This window comes from Lates calcarifer, linkage group LG1 (assembly GCF_001640805.2).
Source record: "Lates calcarifer isolate ASB-BC8 linkage group LG1, TLL_Latcal_v3, whole genome shotgun sequence".
In the NCBI taxonomy this organism is placed as follows: Eukaryota; Metazoa; Chordata; class Actinopteri; family Centropomidae; genus Lates; species Lates calcarifer.
Genome location: NC_066833.1, coordinates 7,442,826 through 7,467,536, shown reverse-complemented (window position 1 = coordinate 7,467,536; position 24,711 = coordinate 7,442,826). Strand labels below are relative to the sequence as shown.

Here is a 24,711-nt window from a genome sequence, read left to right as displayed (position 1 = left end):
ATATTTTTACTCGAGTAAATTCGTAAATACAATTTAGAGAAAGGTGCCACCTTATACTTCGGATGCATCATTTGTAAAGTGTTTATAAGCAAGGGATTTATTACATAATTTACTAATACTTTGTGGATCAGTCACGGGCCATTAATAGGCACAAGGAGTTTTGCTTATTACCTTCTAATTTTGGTTTGAGATAAGTATTTTAACTTGATATTTTAAAATTTCATCTAACATGAGCAAGAGTGCTGCTTTGGCTCCGTCAACAGGTGAGCGAGTAATGGCAAATGTCTGTCACCAAAATAAACCAGCGGTCCAATAAAGAGATATCACATTCCTGCCTGAAAACAATGATGTTCTGTTCGTGAATTAAACTATATACCTGCTAAAAGACTGTAAAAGAGCAGTTGTTCCAATCATTGGCCTATAGTGCATTAGATCTTATTATTGAGAGAATTCGTCTAAATGTATAATGTAGATACTATAATTACTTCAATTATCTGTGCTGTAGGTGTACACTGATCGAGGCTGAAAAAGTTTTTTCAAAAAAAAAAGAAAAAAAAAAAGAATCATGCATTAAATTATGTTGTTGGTATAGAGAAAATAGACTAAATATAGTATAGCATAAAGCCAATGTCTTTTAAACGGCCCTTTACTGAAGCGAGGGGACAAATACAGTATGAGCACACTTAAGTAGAAATGCATTGTTATCATCAGAATGTTCTTAAAAGTCGGCTTTGTGTAGAAAAGTAAACTCTTTGACCGACAGATGATAATATTACATTATTATTATATAGTGAGTTAGTTGTCTATTTTTAACAGTAATAGTCATACCGGTTTAAGATGAATACATATGTACTTCATTTTATTTTATTTCATTTATTTTTTGCAGAAGCGGAGCGTCAACGAGATGGCGCTAAAGTAGTGACATCATCTCCACGCGCCTGTCGAAGCGGCGGTCGCTCTCGTGCACGTTGATGTTTTTATAAATTAGCAGCAAACGGCTCATCTTTATTATCATCGTCATCTTCGTCTGGACAGTTTGACTCTGATCTGAAATGTCTGTCACCGAAATGTTCAGTTATATCCAGGGCTTCCTGAGCGCTGACCAGGACATCAGAGAGGTATGAATGGATTAGAACATTAGCTCTCAGTTAGCTAGCTGCTTAACAGAGTCGAAATCTTGTCAACACACAGTAAACGTTTTCACCCCATAAACTGTTTTTAAAAATGACAGAGGTCCCGTTTATTGGCAGAAACGCCTCCATTGATTGACTACAATAAATGTAGGCATGACGTCATTTTAGTTAAGTCGATAACGATGCATAATGGCATGTCTCTTTTACTATAAAATAAATAACCATGTACAGTCTATGGTTAACACCAAACTTTTAAGAATTGTAAATTTAACGCTGTCTTGCTTATTTGACAGGGAATAGGTTGTAGTTGTTGTTTACTGTGTACGTTCTTTAATTCGGCACATCTTTATACGAACACACTTACTTTGTGTTTGATATTGTTTTACATTTCAGTTAACCAATCTGTAACATATATTCAAACCGTAACATCCAGAATGTGTGAATATGCAAATATTGTTTTTACACAAGTTGAATTTCTAATAACCGAAGAGTCAGTTCCAAGTGGAGGTTTCAAGTTTTTGCATCACACTTGGGTAAATTACATACTGGACCACAACAGACTTCCAAATTAGTTGTGATGGTACACACGTCTTAAACTCAGATTTAAGGTGAGCACAGTGAAAATTTCCTCCTTTAGCAGATTAATGCGGAAACAGCTTTCAGATGTCAAGCTCTGCATATATATGATTCTACACAGTGAAGGTCAAATTATTTTTTTTTCCCCCATAAAAATACACCATGATATACTTTGCTTGTAAGTGTATCTGCAGGTTGAAGCATTTTAAAAGAATTGCATTGCCTTGACTTGATTTAGACTTTATGGGAAGGTGTCAGAAATCCATTGAATGAAGTGTACAGTATATACGTTATGTTTGACTGAACATATTAGGAGAGTTGGGTATATCTTTCTGTTAATAGAAAAAAATGCATAAACACTTATACTTTGTACTTTTTGTAGGATATCCGTAAGGTGGTTCAGATATTGGAGCAGACTGCCAGAGAAATATTAACAGTACTCCAAAGTGTCCACCAACCATCTGGATTCAAAGAAAGTGAGTATTTGAGTGTGAACTATTTTGACTTGTACTTCAAATTTGACCCTGCAGTTTTTAAAGTCTTCTTCCTTTCTCCCATTAGTTCCCACTAAATGTGCAAAGGCACGTGAGTTGTTCTGCACAGTCAGGACAGAAATTGCAGACCTCAAAACAAAATTTCCTGTGGAGCAGTATTACAGGTATGAGCCAGATAATGCTTTTGTGTGCTACGCTTACAAATCAAATTAACCTTTGTCTGGTTGTGCCTGTGTCATTATTTAATTCTTTTCATTTCTGTGGCTCTTATTGTGGTATGACCAAAGGTGGTATCTTAAGTCTTCAGCATATAACTAAAGGCTGAACACTAATATCCCCCGATTCCAAAATGTGTCTGTGTGAGACGTGATGTACTCTAAAATAATTGTGATTTTGTTCAAGAAAGTACTTAAGTAATTAGAACATCTTTGATAAGTCACTTGATCAGCAGTCTGGACGAACTGTTATAAATATCTTGTTAACTGTCTTGTTGTTTTATTGCTTTATGATTGATGTGTGTTTGCAGGACTCTCTGGAAAACAGAATTGATACTGGCTGGATTATGTTGGTGAAATAAAGTGTTGTGTTTGATCTTGCTTTAGATTTCATGAACACTGGAGGTTTGTCCTGCAACGCTTGGCTTTCTTAGCAGCTTTTGTAGTCTACCTGGAGAGTGAAACTCTTGTGACTCGGGAGGAGGTGGCTCAGATACTTGGCAGTAGGTATCAGTTCATGTGTTAGTGTGTAACTGTTGCTGAGGAACGTGGCCTTACACCATTTTTTCCTCTGCCCTCTTCACCCCTCAGTTGAGGTGGTGCGAGAGAAAGGCTTTCACCTGGATGTAGAGGACTACCTGGCAGGTGTGCTGATCATGGCTAGTGAACTGGTGAGTTAATTGCTCCTGAAATTTTGAGCGGTAGCAGATGAAAAATGACAATCATGAGAGATAAACAAATGGGGATTTGTTTTCACAGTCAGTACCACACTTTCAAAGTTCCACACTTTCTTCAGTTTGTTTAGGACTGCTGTGACAGAGGGCACAATACTATTACTAAAGCAAGCTCTTCTTCATTGTTAAGTCCTGTAGAGAGAGAGAGAAACGTGAAATATTTGGTTGCCTTTTGAAATCGTTGGTCCTAGATTGTACTGAGACACATACACTGGTGGCAGTTGACTGCTGTTGTCACGCAATGGACCAATGAGAACATGGTATGACTATACTGACCAACCTGAACCTGCCAAATACAAAATGGCACTATGTAATGAAATATACAGCTCTGTAGTCATGGCAAAATACTAGAAAATGGCAAATAGCCCAGTATGTCCTGATCACAATGCAGTATAAATTTACATGTATACTCAGTTGTCCAGTTTACGTGGTACACCAAGCTAAAACTAATGCAGTCAGCTAGCCTTATCTAGGTGTACCTCAGGCATGGGCAACTGGTGGCCCGCGGGCCGCATGTGGCCCCTTCTTCAATCCTTGTGGCCCGCAAGTTGATTTCCAAATATCAATAAACTGCGATTATTTTTACAACAGAGAGTCATTACACTTTTTTTTTAGCTCACAGTTCACACACAGAGCACTGCAAGAGCAACAGAGGGACAAGTTGTAAACTCTACAACCAGATCTTGTCTTAAAATGACCAAACCACAAAACTAACTGTGGCGTTAGATACTGTATGCTGAGAACGTGTTATAACAAGTTAAAACCATACAGTCTATATATTGCCACTGTTTGTTACTGTTCTGTGAGAATTGTTCTATGGATCATTATGTGTTTGTTTTGTTAGAATAAATACATTTTGGATTCATATATTTTCATTCTCATCCTTGGATTAGTACATAGAGCAGTTACTATTTCAATGATCTGTTAAATGGTAATGCTCCATCACGTTTTACATGTATATAGTGAATCCTGGACTGAAGCTTGACTAAAAATTATATTGCAAATTAAATCGCAATATTTATCAGAAAAATCACAATTAGATATTTTCTCAAAATTGTTCAGCCCTAGGTGAAACAACAGCTCATGTAGATTGGATGTACAAACCCCGACCCACAGGCATCTCAGTAAGGCAGAACTTCACACTGATCCACCTCTGGTCAATCAACTCACTGCTGATTTAAAACTATTATGGTGGGCAGAGAAGAAAAGCACTACAAACATGTATATTAGTTGTTTCACTTAATGTCAGTGTTAACTTTTTTATCATTACAGACATATTGTGTCTGTGTCAAGTTCATTACTCAATCACACACGGTGAGGCCCTCTGGCAGTGAGGATAAAATTTTTGCGTCCCTTTCTATCATCAACGTTGCCCATCCCTGGTTTACCTAAACTGGCAATTGAACAAAGTGTATGCTGTATAAGTATACATTTTGTTGTTGGAAATTAGTCTAACAGTTGGTCAGGTAGTCAATAAACACAGCTCAAGCTGAATTGGTAATGAAAAGACCCAGTGACAGATGTGTTATTTTCAACTTCCCATTTGAGCTCTGAAAGGTGTAAAATGCTTTTAAACAATCTAGAGAGCAAGTAAGTTTGAAAAATTTAAGTTACGGTGAATGATGAATGATGCTTTGACAAAATGATTTCTTGAAGAGCCAAAGAACCTTTTACATGTAAGCAAATAACATTGTGTTTGAGTCATGCTTTTTGTACCTCCAGTCACGGCTGGCGGTAAACAGTGTCACAGCAGGAGACTACAACCGGCCGCTACGCATCTCCAACTTCATCAACGAACTGGACTCAGGCTTCCGTTTGCTCAACCTGAAAAATGACCCACTGCGAAAGCGCTACGATGGTCTCAAGTATGATGTGAAGAAAATCGAGGAGGTGGTGTATGACCTGTCCATCCGCGGTCTGGCCAAGGAGTCCGAGTCTGCCGGGGACAAGTAGAGGTTGGAGGTGATGATTTGCTGTGGGAGATGGAGGAGGACGCAGAAGCTACCCCGGGCTGGGACCTCTGCACGGCTGCTGCAGATCAGAGACCTTACCCCACCTGGAAAGCAAGACCCAGGGATCTTCTTGAAGCCCCAGCAGCCCAGGACAGACTGTGTGTATGAGTGTGTGTTTGTGTGAATGCATGCCTGACAAATGGTTTAGATGGATGACAGTCTGTCAGAGGGGTGGTGGAGATGGTGATGTAGTTTGACACCCTTGTTCAGAGGCTTAAGATCGAAGGTTTGGTTTGTTGCTGGTTTTTGGAAATATGTGTTCTCAGCTTCATCTGATGCATCTGTTACTGTTTCCCTGAGTTGGTTTTGTTGGTTCTGTTCCATCTAGTTTGCAACAGTCAACTTATCAAATTATAGTAAATTGATGTTTAATACATTCAAGAAGATAGGCGGAGATCGCCTAGAATGCTCTTACCATGCAGAGCTTACTTTTTGTGGTTGTTTGTGTTTATTTGCAAAAAGAAAAAAGAAAACGTGACATGCATTTGTGTTGTTAACCAGATAAGTCGACGCCTGCTGGTATTTCTTAGGGCTCTGAATTATTGTCAAAAAAGGGTGCATCCAATCAGAAATCCAGGAGCCTCATTTATGAATGAAATATGTGATGCATTAAATCTAGAATCTAATAATCCAAAAAACAGTAACAACCACTGAATACATTTTACAGCATTCTTACCAGATTTTGATCATTTCTGATGTTCATTTCTGATGTCTTGGTTTGGATTTTGATCATTAGCACCCCACCTGGATACATTGAATTTTCATAAATGAGGCTCCAGGTGAGGTAGAGCCAAAGAAATGACAACAATGCACTTAACATGATATAAAGCTATTCTGCTATTTTTATTTTTCAATTTTTTTCAACAGCAAGGAACACTTGCAGTACAGTGCCAATACACTATGTCTGTTGAGCCATTTACTTAGATTGGTGGGTGATGGGACTCTGGAAATCCATGAGTATACAAATACATAAATGCAAAATGCAAATACAGTATGGTCAGAATGTCATGTACTGCATGTTATATGATTACAAGTTTTTTTTCCACTCAAGAAAATGTCTAGATGTTATGTTTTTATACTGTTAGCATACAAGCGTCCGTTTGCCTCTATATTGTAGTGGAATTGAATTGTATCTCATAGTTCACGTTCACACTCATTTTTGAGTGATTTTGTTACCTGGAATAATAAGTGCATTCCACTCATACTTTGTGTATTCCTGTCTTTGAATCACTCATCCTAAAGATGCTTAAAATGTCTTAAATATATTTCTGTATTCTACATTTCAAGCCTCATTGGATTTTGCAAATGAGCACTGACAAATAGGAGCAAGGTTGTTTAAATTCTTTTAATAGAATTCATTGGGGAAATAACACATCAGGCCTTAGAAATGCAAATGAGGAAAAGGAAAGTAATGGTATGCAACATAGCAGGCTTTTTTTTTTTTTTTTTTTAACATTTTGAAACGGTTAATTGGAAACAATGCAGCAGCCCTGCACTCCAAAGCACAGTGTTTTGCTACCTTTTCTAGTGCTACCTCATTGCAGATATAAAACAGCATCAGTCTTAAATAGTGGTTTTGGTTTGATGACTTGATCTTTACTATAGTATTGTCTCAATGTGCTGAAATCAGCTTCGGTTGACAAGGCTCCCTCTAATTTAAAAAATTGTGAATAAAAAAGACTGTGTAACATATACAGTATTTTACCAGAAGTTATACTGGAGAGTGTTCTATTACTGAATAAAGTGCATCAAACAAAATAAAGCCTTCATAAATAATGTAAAACCACACTAAAATAATAAAAGATAAGGTGATCGCATATTATCAGCTGCCAGGGACTGACTCAGAGGAGGAATTACATTGCTTGTGAATTGATCTCCATCAAGTACCAACAGAGGGCAGTCTAGTCCACATCTCAGAGATAAAAGCTACTGTTACAGGTTGGAAATATTTCAGTCAGATTTAGCTTAACAGTAATCCAGTACCAAGGCACAACAGCTCATTGCTAGGCCACATAATAACACAAAGTTAAAGCCATGTCATGATGGTTTGATGGTTGTTTTTTGTTTTACTTGAGAAGAGTTTGTCAAGATACCAGGGTTTTTCAACCTTTTCACCAGAAGTGTTGTGACACCACCAGAGATTTAATGTTATCATGGCAATTTAAAAATCCAATTTTTGTTTTCTACTTTCAAGGTCATGGGAACAGGATGGTTTTGGCTGTTGGTTAGACAGAGAAAACAAATTTAAGATTGTCCTTTGGATCTGGGAATTTAAGATGGCCATGTTACACTATCCTTGGATATAGTGTATATAACAAATATCAATATATCTGTCAAAAACCCAAGGTTGAAAAACTCTGCACTTAACACACAGTGAGGAAAACTGTTGTATTTGACTTTACCTTTTTTCTGTGATGTTAACACTAAGGAGATTGACTGAACGTCTGACAAACTGCTTTCATGGCACTAAGGTTACCTTAATTCCAATGAAACTTCCTTAGTGTTAGGATGATGGGGGCAAGCTTTAACAATGACAACAAACTTGAACAGATTTGAGACTTCAGTTGAATCTGCCACATGAAGTGCGAGAGAAGACACCGTGCATGGATAACCTGAGGACACCTGAGTGCCAAAGAAAATCTTAGGAAAACAAATGCATATACGGTGGCTACTTATTTTGAAACTGGCAGAGCTTATTGCTGTTATGTGAGTTCTCATTTAGACACAGTGATACAGGAAGTCCTCAGCCTGTTGGAGAGGCTCCACTCAACTGCATCTCTGGCAGTGAAAGTTGCTCTACCGCTGATGTACAGTAGAGGGCGGCACACAGAAGGAGAGGGCAGTGACAACAAACATAAACCACTGAGCAATGCTCATGACCACATCTCCACCTCCAAATACCAAAACAAACGTTTTCCCCCACTGTCTTATATAAAAAAATAATTGTTTTCTTTTAGCAGTCAGTCATGTTCAGTCATGCTATTCAACAGACACACCTTATTTACTGAAAACACAGCTCTCTGTGCAAGAGCAAACAGTCTTTACAATCAAGGCTGCCAAACACAACCCAAACTTTTTGGTTGTCCACAAATCAGATTTATTTATTTTTTTGTAACGGCTATGTAAATTGTTATGTAAATTAAATCTTCATACATAATGTCATGACAGTATGGTGCACTTATAGCTTAGTAAGAAAAAAGTGCTGTATCTGTCTCTCACCCTCATGAGACTTTGAGAAAGATTTTTTGTTTATGCTGAAATCTTACAAGTTATAACAGTGGTGTCACTCAAAAATGTTCCTTGTTGTCAGCTGATTTAGTAGTATAAGGATTCAGGTTATTTACAGTGTAACAAGGATGGGGGGTGGTCAGTCTCAAGAGCGGGTCTGGTTTGTGTTGATCATGATGTTGGGCAAAGCATTGCGTCTTTTCCTCCAGGTGCCCAAGTCTCTAGCATATCTCTTAATCTGATGAAACCACTGCTGGGTGCGAGATTTGTCCGAGGCGCGGAAGACAAAAGACTCCCGTCGAATATCGAGCACCTCGAATGTGTCCTCACAATCTGGATCTGTCGATACCACACAGTTCCCTAGACGGATGGGCTCTCTCAGCACTGCGAACTTCCCGCTGCTTTTGTCCTTGATTAGAACCAACACTCCATCTCGAATGCTCTCTCCACCACCTTCCCCCTGATCTCCCTGTGCCCCCAGGTCGGTGACCTGTCCTGGGGCTTCACCCACCTGCTGTGTCCTCACCATCAGCAGACTCTGAACATTTTGGAACTTGAGGGCCTTACTACCCTTCTTCACCCAATGACCGTCTGCTGGCTGGGACAACTGCAGTGGTCCCTCCATGACAAAGCGTGTGTTTTCTCTTGCCCAGCCGACTGTTTTCATTGACACCTCTCGCATCTCAATGTTGATCACCTCCCGGTTCTTGCGGCTGTCGCGGCGGAATGAGCGAAGGGACCAGGTGACACCATTGCCCTCTTGCTTGGTCTTCATGTTGATGTGCTCCAAGTGGGATTCCACCCGACTCTTGGCCTCACGGAGACGTGCATGGTCGGGGTGACACTCGGGAGTGACTTTAATGATGCGGCTTAACAGTAGCGGGTACTTGGTCACACGCTGTAGGGGTGCCATGAGGAAGGAGCGCAAGTTCATACGACGCAGTGCTGTGTTGTCATTTTGGGAAACATCCAGAAAGATTCTAAGAAGAGAAACAGAAAATTAAGTTGAAGTTGATTAATGGGAATCACAGGACAGCCTGACTCATGGGTGAACTGTGGTTCTGTCTAAAAATATGAATCATTGCAGTTCTACTCTCAAAATAGAACTTCTTCTGAATTAGTGATAACCCCCTGTCTTTTCCATTAAGAATTACACAAAATAGCCGTGGCATGAACTTGAGAAAGCTCCTAGAGTAACTTTTCCATCACATGGCCCCACAGAAGATAAATCCTTGTGCTTGGTGTATACCTCAGCAGTTCTTTCTCCTTCTCTAATGTGTTGAGCATGTTGACCGAGGTGGACTGCTGCAGGCAGTAGGTCTGGAAGGCAGGCAGCATGTTGACAAACTCCAGAAAGATCTCTCCTATGTACACTGTCAACAGATCTTCATCTCCCTAAGGGCAAACCACATGAGAGAAAATGAGAGAAAAGTCAGTTGCTCCACTCACTCCTGTGTCTTGCACAAGGAAACAATTTATCTTTGCAAGTCATTGTATCATTGTGTCTAAAAGATCTGCTGGTACAGTAACAAAAAACAAATTTGGTTCTGAGCTCATCATTTCCCAGAAAGAGCAATCTTAGCAATTTATTGTCCACATTGGTATTAAACTTAATTGTTCATTGAAATGGGGAAAGAGAGTAGGGGAGTGACATGCAGTAAAGGTCCGAATGGATTAGGAGTCAAACCAGAGACTCACTGCTTAGAGCACCAGGCCCATGTGGTACGCGCCCTAACCATTCAGCTATCAGGTCACTCCCTTGGAAACAGTATTCGACCAAACAATTTCACCACAAGGTCCATTTAGTAACTGTTCTTGGTTCAAATAGATAGGCTCCAGCCCCCTCCACGACCCTTTATGGATAAATGGTATAGATAATGAATGAATGAAACTCTCGAACCTTTGACCTACATATCAGGAAAGTCTTTTTCATTTATGCAAAATAGTCAGGATCAGTCCCATTTTAGCTATTATGCTGAAATATATGCTAGTTATTTAACTGCTCTTGAATTTAACAAAAATCTTTTGTTCTTGAGTCAGGCCCTGTTCTGAGATATAGGCTTAAAACCAATCCTCTCTTTACTTTAGTCAGTCCAGTTGTCACTGGTTGGGTACACATTACTCCTACTTGATAAGCAGTACCTTTAATTTTGTTGCTATAGGCTATCAACATTTTAAACCTGGATTTAGTCTCTCAGTATGAACTTGTGGGTTGGAAGAAGACTAAATAATCTTATATATTTTTCATGTTTCATGAAAATGAGACTTGTCAAAGTTAATAACAAACTGTTGTTTTATTAATATGACAATTTTTGCAGTGTACTGTGGACGCTTGCACTCAGAAGAGAGCGTGGCTTTATAAATGTGACCCTGAAGGCGAATTATGTAACAGGAGTGAATGCTGAAAGCTTAATAACATCAAAAATCTGCAAAATATGACCCCCCCCCGTCTGTGTATGGGAGGGTGACAGAGAATGGGTTACCTGGTCAAAGGCCTGGTCGATGCTGTCCTGCAGGTGCTCAGTGAACCGGTCGTTGACGTCTATCAGCTCCTGAACATTACCAAACACCACGGTGAGCTGCTCAGCTGTCAGCAAACCAGCACTCTGCATGGGGCAATAAAATTCCTCTTTGATGATCCGTAGGTCCTCGCCGTAGCTCGACTCCGTGTTCAGGAACTCTAGGATGGCTTCTTTGCGCTCGGTGCGCAGCTTTGAGCAACGTTCACACATGCGCTCTCCTCGCTCTTTGGAGGCCCCGTCCCTCAGTCCACAGTCTGGACAGGGTCTCTGGGCCTCCCAGGCCCTGAGGGAGGCAGATGGCCTCTTCCAGGTGCGGGACAGCCCTGGGCCAATGCCGCTGTCTACCCGTTCCACCTCAGCCCCCCGGCTCCTGCGGTAACGGCGAGGCTCGCTGTCCTCCTCCTCCCGCTCATCACTGAGACCCACCACACCGCTGTCAGCACTCAAACTGCTGATGGTACTCCAGCGATGCTGCCCGGACCGAGTCACACCCAGACCTGCCTGACGCTCCTCACCAGGGGGTTCTGAGCGACCACGAATTGCTGCAGGAGCTGGGTAGGTGCAGATTCATTAGTGCTTATGGATTTAGTATCTACAGTCTTTGCACACACTACATAGAGACAGAAACACACCACGAATAACGGCTAATGAGTGCCAATTTAATCTAGCCTAGTCATTACTGGCCATGTCAAAATGAGGAAACTATTATGGATATCATCTTTCTCCAATAATTGGATCCCTAACCCTCCACTCAAGGACTTAATCTTTGTTGTCAATACAGTTGTCAATACTAGTGTGTGTGTGTGTTTGCTGAGCTGCTAATGTTTCATTCAATCACCTGGTTCATTACACAGATGCACATATGTTAATTACGTATTAATATGCAACCACTAGATGATCATAATTTTTTGCTACTGAGGAAAAGGCAGTTTCTTGTCCATATGTGAATTTCCCTTGTGGATTAATAAAGTATCTATCTATCTATCTATCTATCTATCTATCTATCTATCTATCTATCTATCTATCTATCTATCATATCCCTTTAGCTGGTTAAAAGAGCAACAAAGTCAACATTAGCATATGCCATATTGACTGACATTCTGTGGCCAGCATCCAGTGTCAAAGGGCTTCTCTTGACAGGGACAGGCACAGTATGAGCAGGGGAATTCTGTGTGTGTGTGTGTGTGTGTGTTTGGTGGGGAAGGTGAGGACTGGGTGCAAAGGCATACTATTTTGCGACAAGCATGGCACTAAGTTTCAAAAGAGATCTTAAAAGAACAAAATAAAATAAATGTAGCCTCAGGCCATTAAGACATTGATCTTTTCAAAATGTGAGCTGGAGCTTCATTCACCTTCCCTTATGAGGCAAGGGAGATTTAATGAGTGGATTTATGAACACAGAGGGCTGGATGTAGTTCTCTACAGGAAGTATCAAGTCATAACTACTGATACAAAGCTGGGATCACCTGCTTTTTTGACAAACTTGTTTTATTATTACTCTGATGGGGTCCATAAGATTAGTGGTGTGTTAAGTGTTTATGTGCTAAGATGTATTGACTTTATGGTCAGAGTCTGAGTGTAATCATACTGCCCAGGACCCTGAATGGTAGTCACTGCACTAGGGATGAGCATGAGTTATTCTAATAACTATGACAAATCAAAATTGGTCAGTGAGACAACTTTTAACCTCATGGATAGACAGTCAGTTATCACCTGTGCCACGAAAGTTATGTTTTTGGATCTGTGTTTGTTTTCTGTTAGGTAGCAGCATATCTACAATAGCTACTGTTCAGGTTCTGGTGACAGTTGTGTGGCTCTGAACCAGCTTTTTAAAGTTTGAAAAAAAATCCTGATAATGTCATCAGGATTATACATATTTTTAATGAAATAAACATATTTTCTAATGAAAAGGCTGCGTTACAAACTGGAGGTATGGAGTTTCAAAGATGTGGGTGTCAGGTAGGGAGGATGTATTAAGAGTTGCAAATTGGGAAATGTAGGATCCACTGTTTTCAGGGCTTGACCCATACTGGGGACTTCAAGTCTTATTTCTGCTGCTTTAATTTGTTTTATTTCAATATTTGGTGTCACTGAGAACTGGAACCCTTTTTATGTCCAAACAGTGATATCTTTTAGCCTCCTTATCTTTATTAGCAATATATTATGAGTCTAGACAGCGGGGAAGTTGGGGACTGTAGGCATATTGAAAAATAAATCAAAGAGGTTGAAAGTTAGGTTCAAGGATCAAGGAATGATTGATGGCCTAATTAATCATGGATCAAGCGATAAGCATGGTACCATTTATAAGCCATTTTGGTGTATAGTTCATGTGTCATTAGATGTAGAGAGTGGAACTCTTTTTTGTCAAGATAAATATTTAGTACAGGCCTTGCTCATTTCCACATAAACAGCTTGTCAACCAGAATTTTTTTCATTACTCCTTCTTTGGATAAGCCAGAGAAATTTGTGTTTTTCACATACTCTTTTTCTTTGTATGGTTTCCACATTCTTTTTGGGTGTCTATTACATATAGACTGGCAAGCAAAAACATATACAGTGGTTTAGTTTTCAGACACCCCATGCATTTGTGAAATATTGCATTAAGAATCACTCTTCAAGTGCAATTTCATTTAATACAGTCACGGCCAAAATACTAAACAAATCCTAAAAAAGCCATTAAAATTGTCCATAAAAATACATAAGAAATTTTGAGTATTGGGTCATTTTGGTACCAGTGATCCACTAATGAAGGTCATGCTTTTTATTAAACAACACAATTTTTGTTGCCGTGCTTTGTGTCTATATAAAGCTAGCACATTTGAAAGTTCTTCTTAGACATAAATGGCTAAAACAAGGAACCTAATGCAGGAAACACGCCTGAAGATACAGATTCTCCAAGATCTGGGTGTCCAAGAGTTTCTTCAGCAAGAAATGGCTGCATCCTGATCCGCATGTGCAGGGAAAACCGCCGAATGACATCACAGGAGCTTCAGCAGCAGTGATCAAACCAAACTGGTGCCCAGTGTTCCACCTGTACTGTACATGGCCGACTTTTAGATCATGGCTTAAGGTCCTACAAGGCTGTCAAGAAGCCCCTGATCAATGAGAGACAGAGGTTAGCCCGGCGTTGTTGGGCCCAAGCACACAAGAACTGGACAGCCAGGAATTGGAAGAAGATTCTGTGGTCAGATTAGTCCAGTTTCCAGCTTTATCCTCCTCCAGGTAATGTGATGGTATGCAGAAGGCCAGGTGAAGCATTATCTCCAGCATGAACAGTAACTACTGTCAAGCATGGTGGAGGCAGTATCATGGTTTGGGGATGCATGAGTGCTGCTGGTGTTGGTCATCTCACTGTCTGTGGCTCATTGAACTCAAGGTCAAAGGGCCAGTAGAACTTGGCTGCAGGAGCACTGTATCCAGGAGTGGCCAGCTCAATCCCCAGACATGAGCCCCATTGAAAATCTGTGGTGGATTATTAAAAGGTCTGTTTCAAAGTGTAAACCAAAGAATTTAGAAGAATTAAAAACAATAATTCAAGAGGAATGGGACAAGATTACCCCTCAACAGTGTGAAAGGTTCCTGGGGAACATGCCAGCTAGGATTAGAGCTCTACTGTGTGCTAATGGCAGGACTACTAAATATTAATTTGATGATGTGATGGTTTATTTATTTTTTGTTCAGTTTTGAACATTCTCTGTTATTTGTTGACTTTGATACCAACAATGTTGAGAACTGACATATTGAAATGATCAAGAATTTAGTTTTGTCCGTTTTTCAATAAACAAAAAAATATTATTTGTATTTGTTTGTGTCTGTCTAATGCAGCCACACCTTTTGAAACACAAAAAAGATTTTTCCCCAAATATTTCATGATAATATTTGAGATAGTGTAAAATTTTAAGGGTGTCTGAAAACTTTTTTCCACCACTGTACACGTACCAACCAACGAAAGCAATCCTGTAAAATTTTATGACATCTCACCAGTATGTCATGCTTCAGTTATAATGACTCTGACTCACTTAAAATTTTGTAAAAAATCATCCTTGTACCTGGAGAGGATTTCTGGATTTTTAACCATCAGCCAGATGCAGATTAAAAAACTTCTATTTCAAATTACACATTTGACGGATTGTGGGGTCTTGAATTATGTCCCTTGGATAATTTCCATACTGCATGCTTTCTAGTTTTATAATATTTAACTGTATCTGTATTTAGAAATGCAGTAGATTACATACAGAAAACAAGTCAATCACTTTGACAAGAACAAAGTGACACAGACATCATGTACCCACCACTGTCTCTGTCTCTGCGATGACCATGGAGTCGGGCAGCAGCAGCGATCTTCATCTCCAGCTGTATGCGCTTGGAAGCGTCAGCTGGCATGGGGTCGCTGTAGTGGGGCCGGAGACGGCACTCACGCTGTGCCCTCACCGTCTCAGCCAGCTCATAGGCTGCGTCCAAGCTGGAGCGCCTGCAGCCCAGACCGGTATGCTGCCAGGTGGAAGGACATGTGTGTCAATAAAACTCTCATGTTTCTATAGCAATAAATGAAAAAGGGCAAGGCTCTTTGAGGAGATACAATGAGTATCTTGATAAGAGAGAAATTGTGCTTGTGTATCGGGTATCAGGTTTCATGTACAATGTCACCCTATTTACTGTCATGACATCATTATATAACAAGTCTTGGTTATCTCTCTGATCCCAGCTTGTAGAAATGACAAGAATCCAAATTTCATACTGAGATGCAGTACTAATCGTCTGCCAAGTCTTGTAATAGACTCTAGGCACAACAAGGCCAAACATCCAAAAATCTGCTCTAATCACAATTTGAAACCACCCAGCCTTGAAGATGAGAGATGTCCCCCAAGTGACAATTCAAAGCATCTCCTATCTTTTTTTGAGTTAAAACAAGGAATTCCCCAGCACACTGCAGCAGTCTCCATGGACAAACAGTCCTCATGCGTACTTTAAAATCATTTTAGGGTCTATCAGTTCCCTGAGAGTTGGCCAGAGGTTGAAAGTTCAAAGGTCACTGCTATGACGCGTAGCTCCTCATCTCTAAAGCATCTCCCACATCTACTGCATTCGATGATATTGGCTTTACAATGAATACGTCTGTCGACTAACAGCTACATATGTCTGACAGGCACAGGAAGCTTTTTTATCTCTCTAAACCAGAAGGAAACATGATATAAAGCTTGCAGCAATCACATAAAACCAAGGAGAATAATTCATGTCCTTACTTTAGAAATGCAGAGGCAGGATCCATTGTGAATTCAAAGCCAAAAATTAAGAAAGGCAAGAATCCAATACATTTCGACATCTGTTCTCTAAACTACCTACAGCCTTTTGGCATTGAAGCAAGATGCGACTCCATGTCATCCCAACCCCTCTTTTCTGCAGATGCAAAGAGAGGAGCACAATGCTAGCTGCAGCTGCGGCTGGTGTCAAGCTGCAGCCAGCCAGCAGAGAGGAGCCATGCAGAGAGCAAGAATGAAGTGCTGAGTTACCAGCAGCCTGCTGCTGGAGGGGGGCTTAATCTTCTTTTTATTGCATCCTCAGAGGTCGAGCTGTTGCTGGAAGACAGAGTGCTGCATGATTGTCTCAACAAATACCTCTGCATCAGTATGTGTAAGTGATGTGCATGTGTGTGTGTCGCAGTCCCCTTGCTTGTCCCTGTCATTCTTGAATACCAATAGATCTATGTGTTTCTGCACATTACAAAACAACAACGAGCAAAAAAACAAAACAAAAACGGCAAGCAAAGACACATATAGACAACACATTTAAACATTAAAAAGAAGAAACAAAATGAAAAAGCGTCCTTACGCATTCTCCTGCTTCCTCTCCTCCTCCTCCTGCAGGTGTCTTGTCGTCAGCCTCAGCTCTGCAGGCCGTTGCCGACGTTGCCATGGCAACGGTGATGGGCTGACAGTCAGTCGAGGGGGTGGTGATGTTACAGCCTCCGTCCCGGTCACCTGACAGCCTGACGGGGGCCTTGGTGGAGATCTCTGCACTGCAGCTGGTAGAGAGAGGAGACAGAGGTACGGAGGGGGAGAGAGATGGATGGAGAGAAGGGAGGGAGTGCAAGGGAAGGACAAGGGGAACAAGGGAAGGCAAGGAAAATGAGAGCGAAGGGATGGGAAGAAGAGAAAGGGAGAGGAGGGAGGAGGGCAGAAGCAGAATGTGGGAGACAGGGAGTAAATGAAGAAAGAGGGAAAATCAAAGGAGAGAGAAAGGGGGGACAGGAGGGAGAGAAAAGAGAAATTATAATTCTGTCAGAGTGTACTTCTCCTTACAGCACCTTTGTCATTCATTCCACCTAATTCTTCCCTCTCCAGCTCACATGCCCCTCTGCTCCCTGCTGTGTGTTCTTTTATCCCTACCACCCACCCTCCCCCTTTTCCATTATTGCTCTACCCCCCTAAACATCCTTATCAGTGCTTCTTCTCTACACTCCCAGCCCACCCTCAACTCCTCTTCAGAAGGACAGTAATTAGACACATTAGTGGACATTAACACCTAAACCCCTGGACCACAGGGACACCGCCTACACACAACCACACATTCATACACACAAACATATAGAGGCATCATACTTTTTCTTCATTCCTTTGTCTGATAACTGGGGATCTGTTCTTGTAGCACACAGCTTACATGTGATCTGAGACACCATACACAAAAACACACAGGCAGTGGCACATACACTGTACCACCACACTGAAATTACACCACACTGAAATACACATATAAACCACAAATCCATGAGGATCCTATGAGTACTTATGTATGCATTTGTGAGAACGCATAAGGGGTGTAATAGTGGCGGGGGGGTTGGCTCCAACCATTAACCAGAGTATGTCTTGACTTATGTCTGGCTGAGGACCTTTGCTGCATTTCATCTGTAATCTCTCTCTACCCTCCTTTTCTTTTTTAAAAAAGTTATTTTTTCTGACTTTTTATCGTTTATTAGATGCAGTGGAGAGAGACAGGAAATGGGCAGAGAGAAAAGGGGAATGACATGCAGCAAAGGTCCAGCCGGATCAGGAGTCGAACCAGGTTCTGCCTGCTCAAGAGAAGACAGGAGAGAAGAGGGACAAACAGAGCACCAGGCTAAGACTAGCCCCCTGCATATGTGCCCTAACCATTTGGCTATGGGGTTGCCCCCTCTACCCTTCTTTTCTGTCATTGCCCTAAAGTCATCTGTCTAATAAAGGCATATAAATGCTCCAAAATCATTTTTAAAAAGGTTAGGAGAACCAATCTCTTTTTTACTTAAAGCTACATTGTTTTTTTGGCCACTTGGGGGCAAATGAACACATGTTGTATCTGAAAACATTAAGGCTAAACAACTGTGAGCGACCCCCTTTACATTACATGTAGCCATACTGATTAGCTGAACTTTAAAATATCCATCCATCCATTAGCTATACTGCTTATCCTATTGGCTCCTGAACTTCAATATGCATATTTGCTTGCTAAATGACTTGAACAATTAACTAATATATGTCAGTCCACTAATAAATGAATGGCACCAGCACTAGTTTCAACCTCTGCTGAGATACTGTATGCAGTTCACTTTGGCCTGTTATATATGCTCACATGATCCTGTGGTGACCTAACTTGAGGTTTCATTATTCTAATAGTTCTTACATAACTCAGTGTTTCCTGAGCACTGTCCATCCCAAACTAGTTAAAACACTGAGCTCTTTCTGGACATGTCATAAAAATAATTTCACAGCATCCCTGTGATGCTCTTTGTGACCATATGTCTCATACTAAACTACAGCAAACCCTTGTAACCTGTAAGGTTTTGCACAGTTTTTGCAGTTTTACACGTATAATTAACTAAAGCTGACATAGCAGGTCAAAGGTGTTCAACTGTCCAAATAAAACTGGTGTCAGAATTGGAGAGAAGGCAGATAATTAATACAGTTTGAGGATTGAGCTCTAAAGTGTCCAATCGGTTTTCACTCTTCACAGTATCAGCTGTCACCCCTCAGATGATGCATGGAAAGTAATATCCTACAGCTTAATTCACCAGGAAATTATATAGGATAGATCCCTACTCAAAACAGTGCAATTTGACCAGGGCTGGAATGGGACTCATTTTCAGTCCAGGAGTTTCATGGCTCAGAGCAGCCCACTTTAGTTTACAACCATTTACTGGAGATATGTACTTTTAGCTTCCTTGTATGTACATTGGAAATAATGCACTATTCATTACAATTTTGTTATTCATAGTGTATTTTATCAAAAATCTAATTTCCAATTTGACACACATAAGTATAAGTTCATAACAATGATTTAATTTCACTAAAATTAAATTTATTTCTTTTTTTAATATCAGCCTTTCTAAGTTTTAATGTGTTTTGACTGAAACAATTAATTTTTTTTTCTTTAAAAAGAATATTATATCCTTTTTATCCTATAATGAACTTAGTATTTTATATATACTATATTGTATATTATACTATAAATACTGGTGATACTGGGAGAATGATCACGTACAATTTTTCACACACTGTAACAGCTCTTGTGTGTCACTGACATCAATAACTGCCTGGCACTGTTTCTGACACAAAAATCAAGTTTAAAAATTGCTATAATTATTTTCTCATGTATATAACAGCCCATTTCCACCGCATATATCAAAATTTACTTTATTTAGTTTTGAGATAGTATGTCAAAATATTGAGATAAAAGCCTAAATTTTATCTCATATCTATGACTTATCATCTCATAATTTCAACTTTTTTATTTCATAGGTATCATAACTATGAATAGCTATGATAACTATTAAGTGTTCTGGCTAATATTCCTATAGAACAGGTCTAGACTGTACTCTTTATAATATGAACACTGATTAAATCCTACCGGTCCACCCTGGAGTTCTCTGCTCATTGCTCGTGTTTGGTGGTTTCTCCTTACTTTCACTGGTAAACTGGTTGAGGGGCTGCTGCTGAGGGGCTACAAGGTTAAGTTTCACACTTAGTTCTTGTAACAACTTTGTATCTTATAAGTTAGGCTATATAACACCAAACAGTACATTGGCTTGATTCATAAACTTGAACTGTGGTTTTCATGTTATATATATATATTGTATTTTGTTATGCACATCTGGCATCTTGAACTTATACTGCTAACTTACCCATGTCATCATCTCAACCCCGAGTATTTACTGTGTGCTCTAGGCTTGTGCTGATAAAAAAAACAAAGCATAACATATTCTGTTTGGCACATTTGCCGCATCAGCTTCTGAAAGCTTTCCTTTTTTAAAGTCTGACTTTTTCAGCGCCACCTTTGCTCTTTTTATTGTCCATCTATTAGTCCTTTTCTGTCATGTATCGCATCTTCTCTGTCTAATGGCGGAGGGAACAACTCAAGGTTCAAATGTGATTGAGGAATCCATGCTTGTGTTTCCAGTCGGACACGGGCCTCCCAGACCAAGCCTACTGTTTAAATGCTGGAGAACATTACTGTCTATAGAGAAACGCTACTCAAATATTGAAGACTAATGCCCATTCCTAGCAAGTGCAGCCTGTATGATCTATTTACTATCACTGTACACTGGCAGTGTACAATTAACTCAGTGGTTCTGCTTTAGTGCTTCACTCTATTTGTGCTCTATAAAGCCCCTCCCAGGTATAATAATATGAATATTACAGTAATAATTCAGCACATTGTGTATTATGCTCTGTATGCAAGTGAGGCTACATAATACACTTAAACAAAGAGGCTTCTAAGTCAAAATACCTAAGGGTGCAGAGATCACCCAGAATATTGTCATGTTGAATTTAAGTTGAATTAAGTTGAATTTAAATCACAGGGGGGCACACATGTGTTGCAATATGGGTGCTTCTTGAACATAAAAGATGAATCCACTTGGGATAAGCAGTTGCTTGAGCTGTTAGTGGGTTCTATGTGAGGACTGCAGTAGTACCGAACTGATTGGGAGACAGTTAATCAACAACTTTGATAACCAATTTAGTGTTATGTAATATTAAATTTAGAGCATCTTAATGTAGTGTGTTAGCATGACTACAGTAAGTAGCTAGTATCAGTAGTAGTAAGTAGTAGTATCAACATGTTAGCATTTTAATTGTGAGCATGTTAGCATGCTGACATTAGCATTTAGCTCAAAGCTTAACCTAAGAACAGCCTTACAGAGCTGGTAGCATGGTTGGAAACTCTGTCTTGTTTTAGTGTTTATCATATAACAACTTATTTGAAGATATCACCTTAGGCATTTTTCACTATTTGATAAATTGTATAGATCCATTGTAAACCCAACCTTTACATGCAACCCAAGACTGCAGCTCTGCTTTTTGCTTTATTGAACATGTACTGAATATACACAAAGTAACATACAACAGGTATTTTTCTGCTGCCTTCATGCAGCAGAGCTTCAGACATCTATCATCCCTTTGCAAGCAGTGCAAACAAAGGAGCAACAGCCAGTTGAGAGCCCTGACAGGCAGGGTAAAATACTTTTGGCTAAAATGGGAGTTAATATACTTCAACAAGCTTTATCAACTAGGTCCTCTGTGTTCAGGGTCTAATATTTACATCACATAGAAGCCTGGACCCAAATGACACCACAGTGGTGTAAAAACACACCCTCCTCTTGTTTGCCCTTGATCAGACTGAACCACAGTAGAGTGCAGCCTGCATTTATTTAGGCAACAGCTGACACTGACAGAGAGAAAAGAGACAGGGAAACAGCAAGTCTGTAGGGACAGTGCTAGTCTTCCACTCTGATTCATATCAGCCTCCCGCCCACTGTCTTGTCTGTAGAGTCAACCCTGTTAGCTCCGACAGCTGTTATCACAATAACTGAGATAAATTGATAACACAACAGTGCACACAGGCTTAAACAGATGGACTTGCACACACTAATACAAAGCTCTGGCACTGCAAAGCACACACATGGAATAGTACTTGCATACGCTTCTCTGATAAACACACCTTTATAATATGAACACCGTTGCTGCTACAGGGCTCAGATTATGTGTACTATGAGATCTAATTTCACCATCAAAAAAGATTGACTGGATTTAAAAACAATATGCTAATTGGTAAAATAATCAGGTCTCACTGTAAGTACAATACAGCACAAACAGAGAGATAAATTAGAAATAAATCACATACTTTTCAATGTCATTTATCTATTTGGGGCTAGTTTGTATTTTAAGGTGGAGTCATACTAAAACTCCATTTTGTTCTTGGAGGTGGTGTGTGAAGAAATCTGATTCTTTGCATAAGTAATAGCAACATGACTACAGTATAGAAGTAATTACTTAGAAGTATCTGAGTACTTCTGACATTAATAAACACATGCACCCCACTCCACATTCTCCTCCTACCCTAATCCCAAACTAACCTCTTCTTGATGAGGTCCAGTGCAGAGCCAATGAGGCCATCCTTCATCTTATAGATCTTGGCTCCATAGCTGGACAGGTCCGTCCCCTCCGGAAGGAGTGCTGGGCAGCAACTGGATGGTCGTTCCCAGTTCTCCCTGCTGGGCAGGAAAGGAACCGACCCAGCTGGTTCCAGATTGCTCCTCCTACGCCTGCAGCTCACATCATCTACCCCTGCACCTGGGGACTTCTCCTTGGCTGTGCTGGCCAGGGGCTGCAGGGGTGAACGTGGAGAGGGGCCTGTGCGAATGGGAGAGTAGGTGCTGCTATTGGAGGTGGAGGACGAGGTTGGATCTGCAGTGCTGCTACTGTTCATAGTGTTAGAAGGAAGCCTCTCTGAGGAGGTGATGGTCTGCAGGCCTTCATCACTGCTGGGTGTCCTTTCATCTGTGCTCTTGTCTCCCTCCACCTCCTCACAATCTCCTCTCTGCTCTCTGTTTCCACTACAGCAACCTGACTGAGAGACAGTCTGGTCAGAAGAAGCTATCTCACCATCTGATGCTCCTGCACCCTGCAAGTTGTCCTCAAGTTTTCCAGAACCTGCTGTGGACTTTTTGCTCTGCTCCCCCTCCTTCTGCTTCATCCTCTTAAACTCTTCAAATGTAGGGATATGTAGGCGTCCCACAGGAGGTCTGCGGCACCCAGATGCAGGATCTGATCCGTTTTTGTTACCTGCAATGTTATCTGTTGTGTAGGATGTTTTAACCACTTTTGGGGTTGATGGGGAGCTGTAGAGAGCAAGGTTTGGGCTGCTGTTCTGCCGCCGGAGCTGTAAGCGCCTCAAGACCTCCTGCTTGAGCTCCTCAGGGCTGGTGACGCGCATTGTGCACAGCGGATTAGAACCAGGAACTGTTGAATTCATGTGATACACACCCTCCCTTTCAATGTGTGCAGCACTTGAGGTCACCTGAGGCCGCAATGGGAGGGGCTTCAGAGACTCAACTGCTGACCTCGCACTCTGGAGGCGGAGTTTTTCCCTAAGGCCTTTCCTCGCATCCCATTCATTGACGCCACCTGGAAACAGCAACTGAGGGAAAAGCCGTAGGTCCTTCCTGGGTAGCCCATGTTGAGGGTGAAATGCAAGGCTCTCTGAGGTGGGTACCAGTCCATGGGCCCCCACCACAGATCCATCAGGGGACCCATCATACCAGTGGCTAGTGGATGTATAGCGTAAAATAAACTCACTGTCTACACTCCTGTAGGGGGCAGCACTGAATGCACACAGGCCAGAATCTGCCACAACGTTCCAGTTCAGGTTCTCCATACTCCTGTAAGGCCTGCTGCCATTGCATCCTGTGTGGATGCAGGAGCCTGGGGCCATCCCCTGACCTGTTCCCATCTCCAGAGGGCCCTGCCTGCTAGAGCAGTACCTCAGCCCTAGGTTAGTGAGCAGGGTGCTGCTGTTGCACCTGGCCATTAGAGGGAAGGGAGGCCCCTGGAGGCCCGGGCACTGAGGAACACTGGGTCTGTGTTGGGGGAAGGAGGACAGGGGGTCAGGGGACAGGGGGAGGTTGGTGATGCAGGGCTCCATGCCTATGACAAAGTCGAGAGGAGAGCTGGCAGAAGCTGTGGTAGAGGAGGTGGAGGGGTACTCACATGGTGGTGGAGATTTTACATCTGGCATGGCTGTGCGCTGAGTGAGTGGAAATCAGACACACAGTCAGCAGGTATGAAGATCTGCAACCTGCAGGGACAAAGCCAAATGTGTGAAGATAAGTTCAGAGATAAAAAGGTGACAGAGACATTTATGAGATAACAACTGAGACTGTTTTAGGTCCTTTCACACTGTGATGGTTCTTGTGAAAACAATGAAAGCTGTAATTATGTCTGCAGCAATATCACTAGGAAATATTCACTTTTTCACAACTCAAACTCTTGATTTTACTCTCAATGGTCTCAAAGTTTTAGCCAATTTGCTATTAAACACTTTATACTTCAGCTAAGTAGCAGCCTGTTTAAACTTGCTTGTTAAGCCGCGAAATGCATCATCAACACAGAACAATTCTGCATTAATTATAGTCAGTGTTTGACTACTGTGGCATGGTGTTGATTGTCACGGAAGTGGTTTACATGACTCCAACAGTTTTACAAACTAAATGAATGGTTCAGAGCAAAGTGTAATTAAAAACTAACAAAATTACTTGCCACCAAATAACATTCTCTCAAAATTCACTGCATTAGACATCAATTTGATTTGTATGGAATTTTGTGTACATTTTACCCATTGGGTAATATCAGTCCAAATTTTCTTGGTAATATTGTGATTTTGATTTCAGCAATACCACCTACTCTTTCTGTTATCAGCATTTTATATATCTTTAATGGTCAGTGTTAAACTTCTGAAGCACAGTTCCTTTACCAGAATAATCACATTCCT

The 24,711-nt window shown here is 40.9% G+C and overlaps 2 protein-coding genes across 4 annotated transcripts in view; one reads left to right on the top strand and one right to left on the bottom strand.

Annotated features, from left to right (window-relative positions):
• Nucleotides 1-915: 915 nt before the first annotated feature.
• Nucleotides 916-6,366, top strand: tsn (translin). Its single transcript, XM_018696553.2, has 6 exons — nt 916-1,118; nt 2,092-2,185; nt 2,271-2,367; nt 2,806-2,921; nt 3,010-3,089; nt 4,875-6,366. The coding sequence occupies exons 1-6, from the start codon at nt 1,053-1,055 to the stop codon at nt 5,103-5,105; spliced, it is 684 nt and encodes a 227-aa protein (XP_018552069.1). The 5' UTR covers nt 916-1,052; the 3' UTR covers nt 5,106-6,366.
• Nucleotides 6,311-24,711, bottom strand: part of si:dkey-91i10.2 (uncharacterized protein LOC555224 homolog) — a 64,318-nt gene continuing 45,917 nt past the window's right edge. For 2 of the 3 annotated variants that reach the window (XM_018696548.2, XM_018696547.2), the window contains 6 exons: nt 22,298-24,018; nt 16,744-16,936; nt 15,207-15,405; nt 10,876-11,465; nt 9,642-9,787; nt 6,311-9,372 (listed from right to left, as the gene is read on the bottom strand). In XM_018696548.2, the coding sequence (XP_018552064.1) occupies nt 8,538-9,372; nt 9,642-9,787; nt 10,876-11,465; nt 15,207-15,405; nt 16,744-16,936; nt 22,298-23,958 (3,624 nt within the window). In that variant the 5' untranslated portion in view covers nt 23,959-24,018 and the 3' untranslated portion in view covers nt 6,311-8,537. Of the gene's footprint in view, nt 9,373-9,641; nt 9,788-10,875; nt 11,466-15,206; nt 15,406-16,743; nt 16,937-22,297; nt 24,019-24,711 lie in introns of those variants that run through there. The other variant, XM_018696552.2, reaches the window with a different exon arrangement.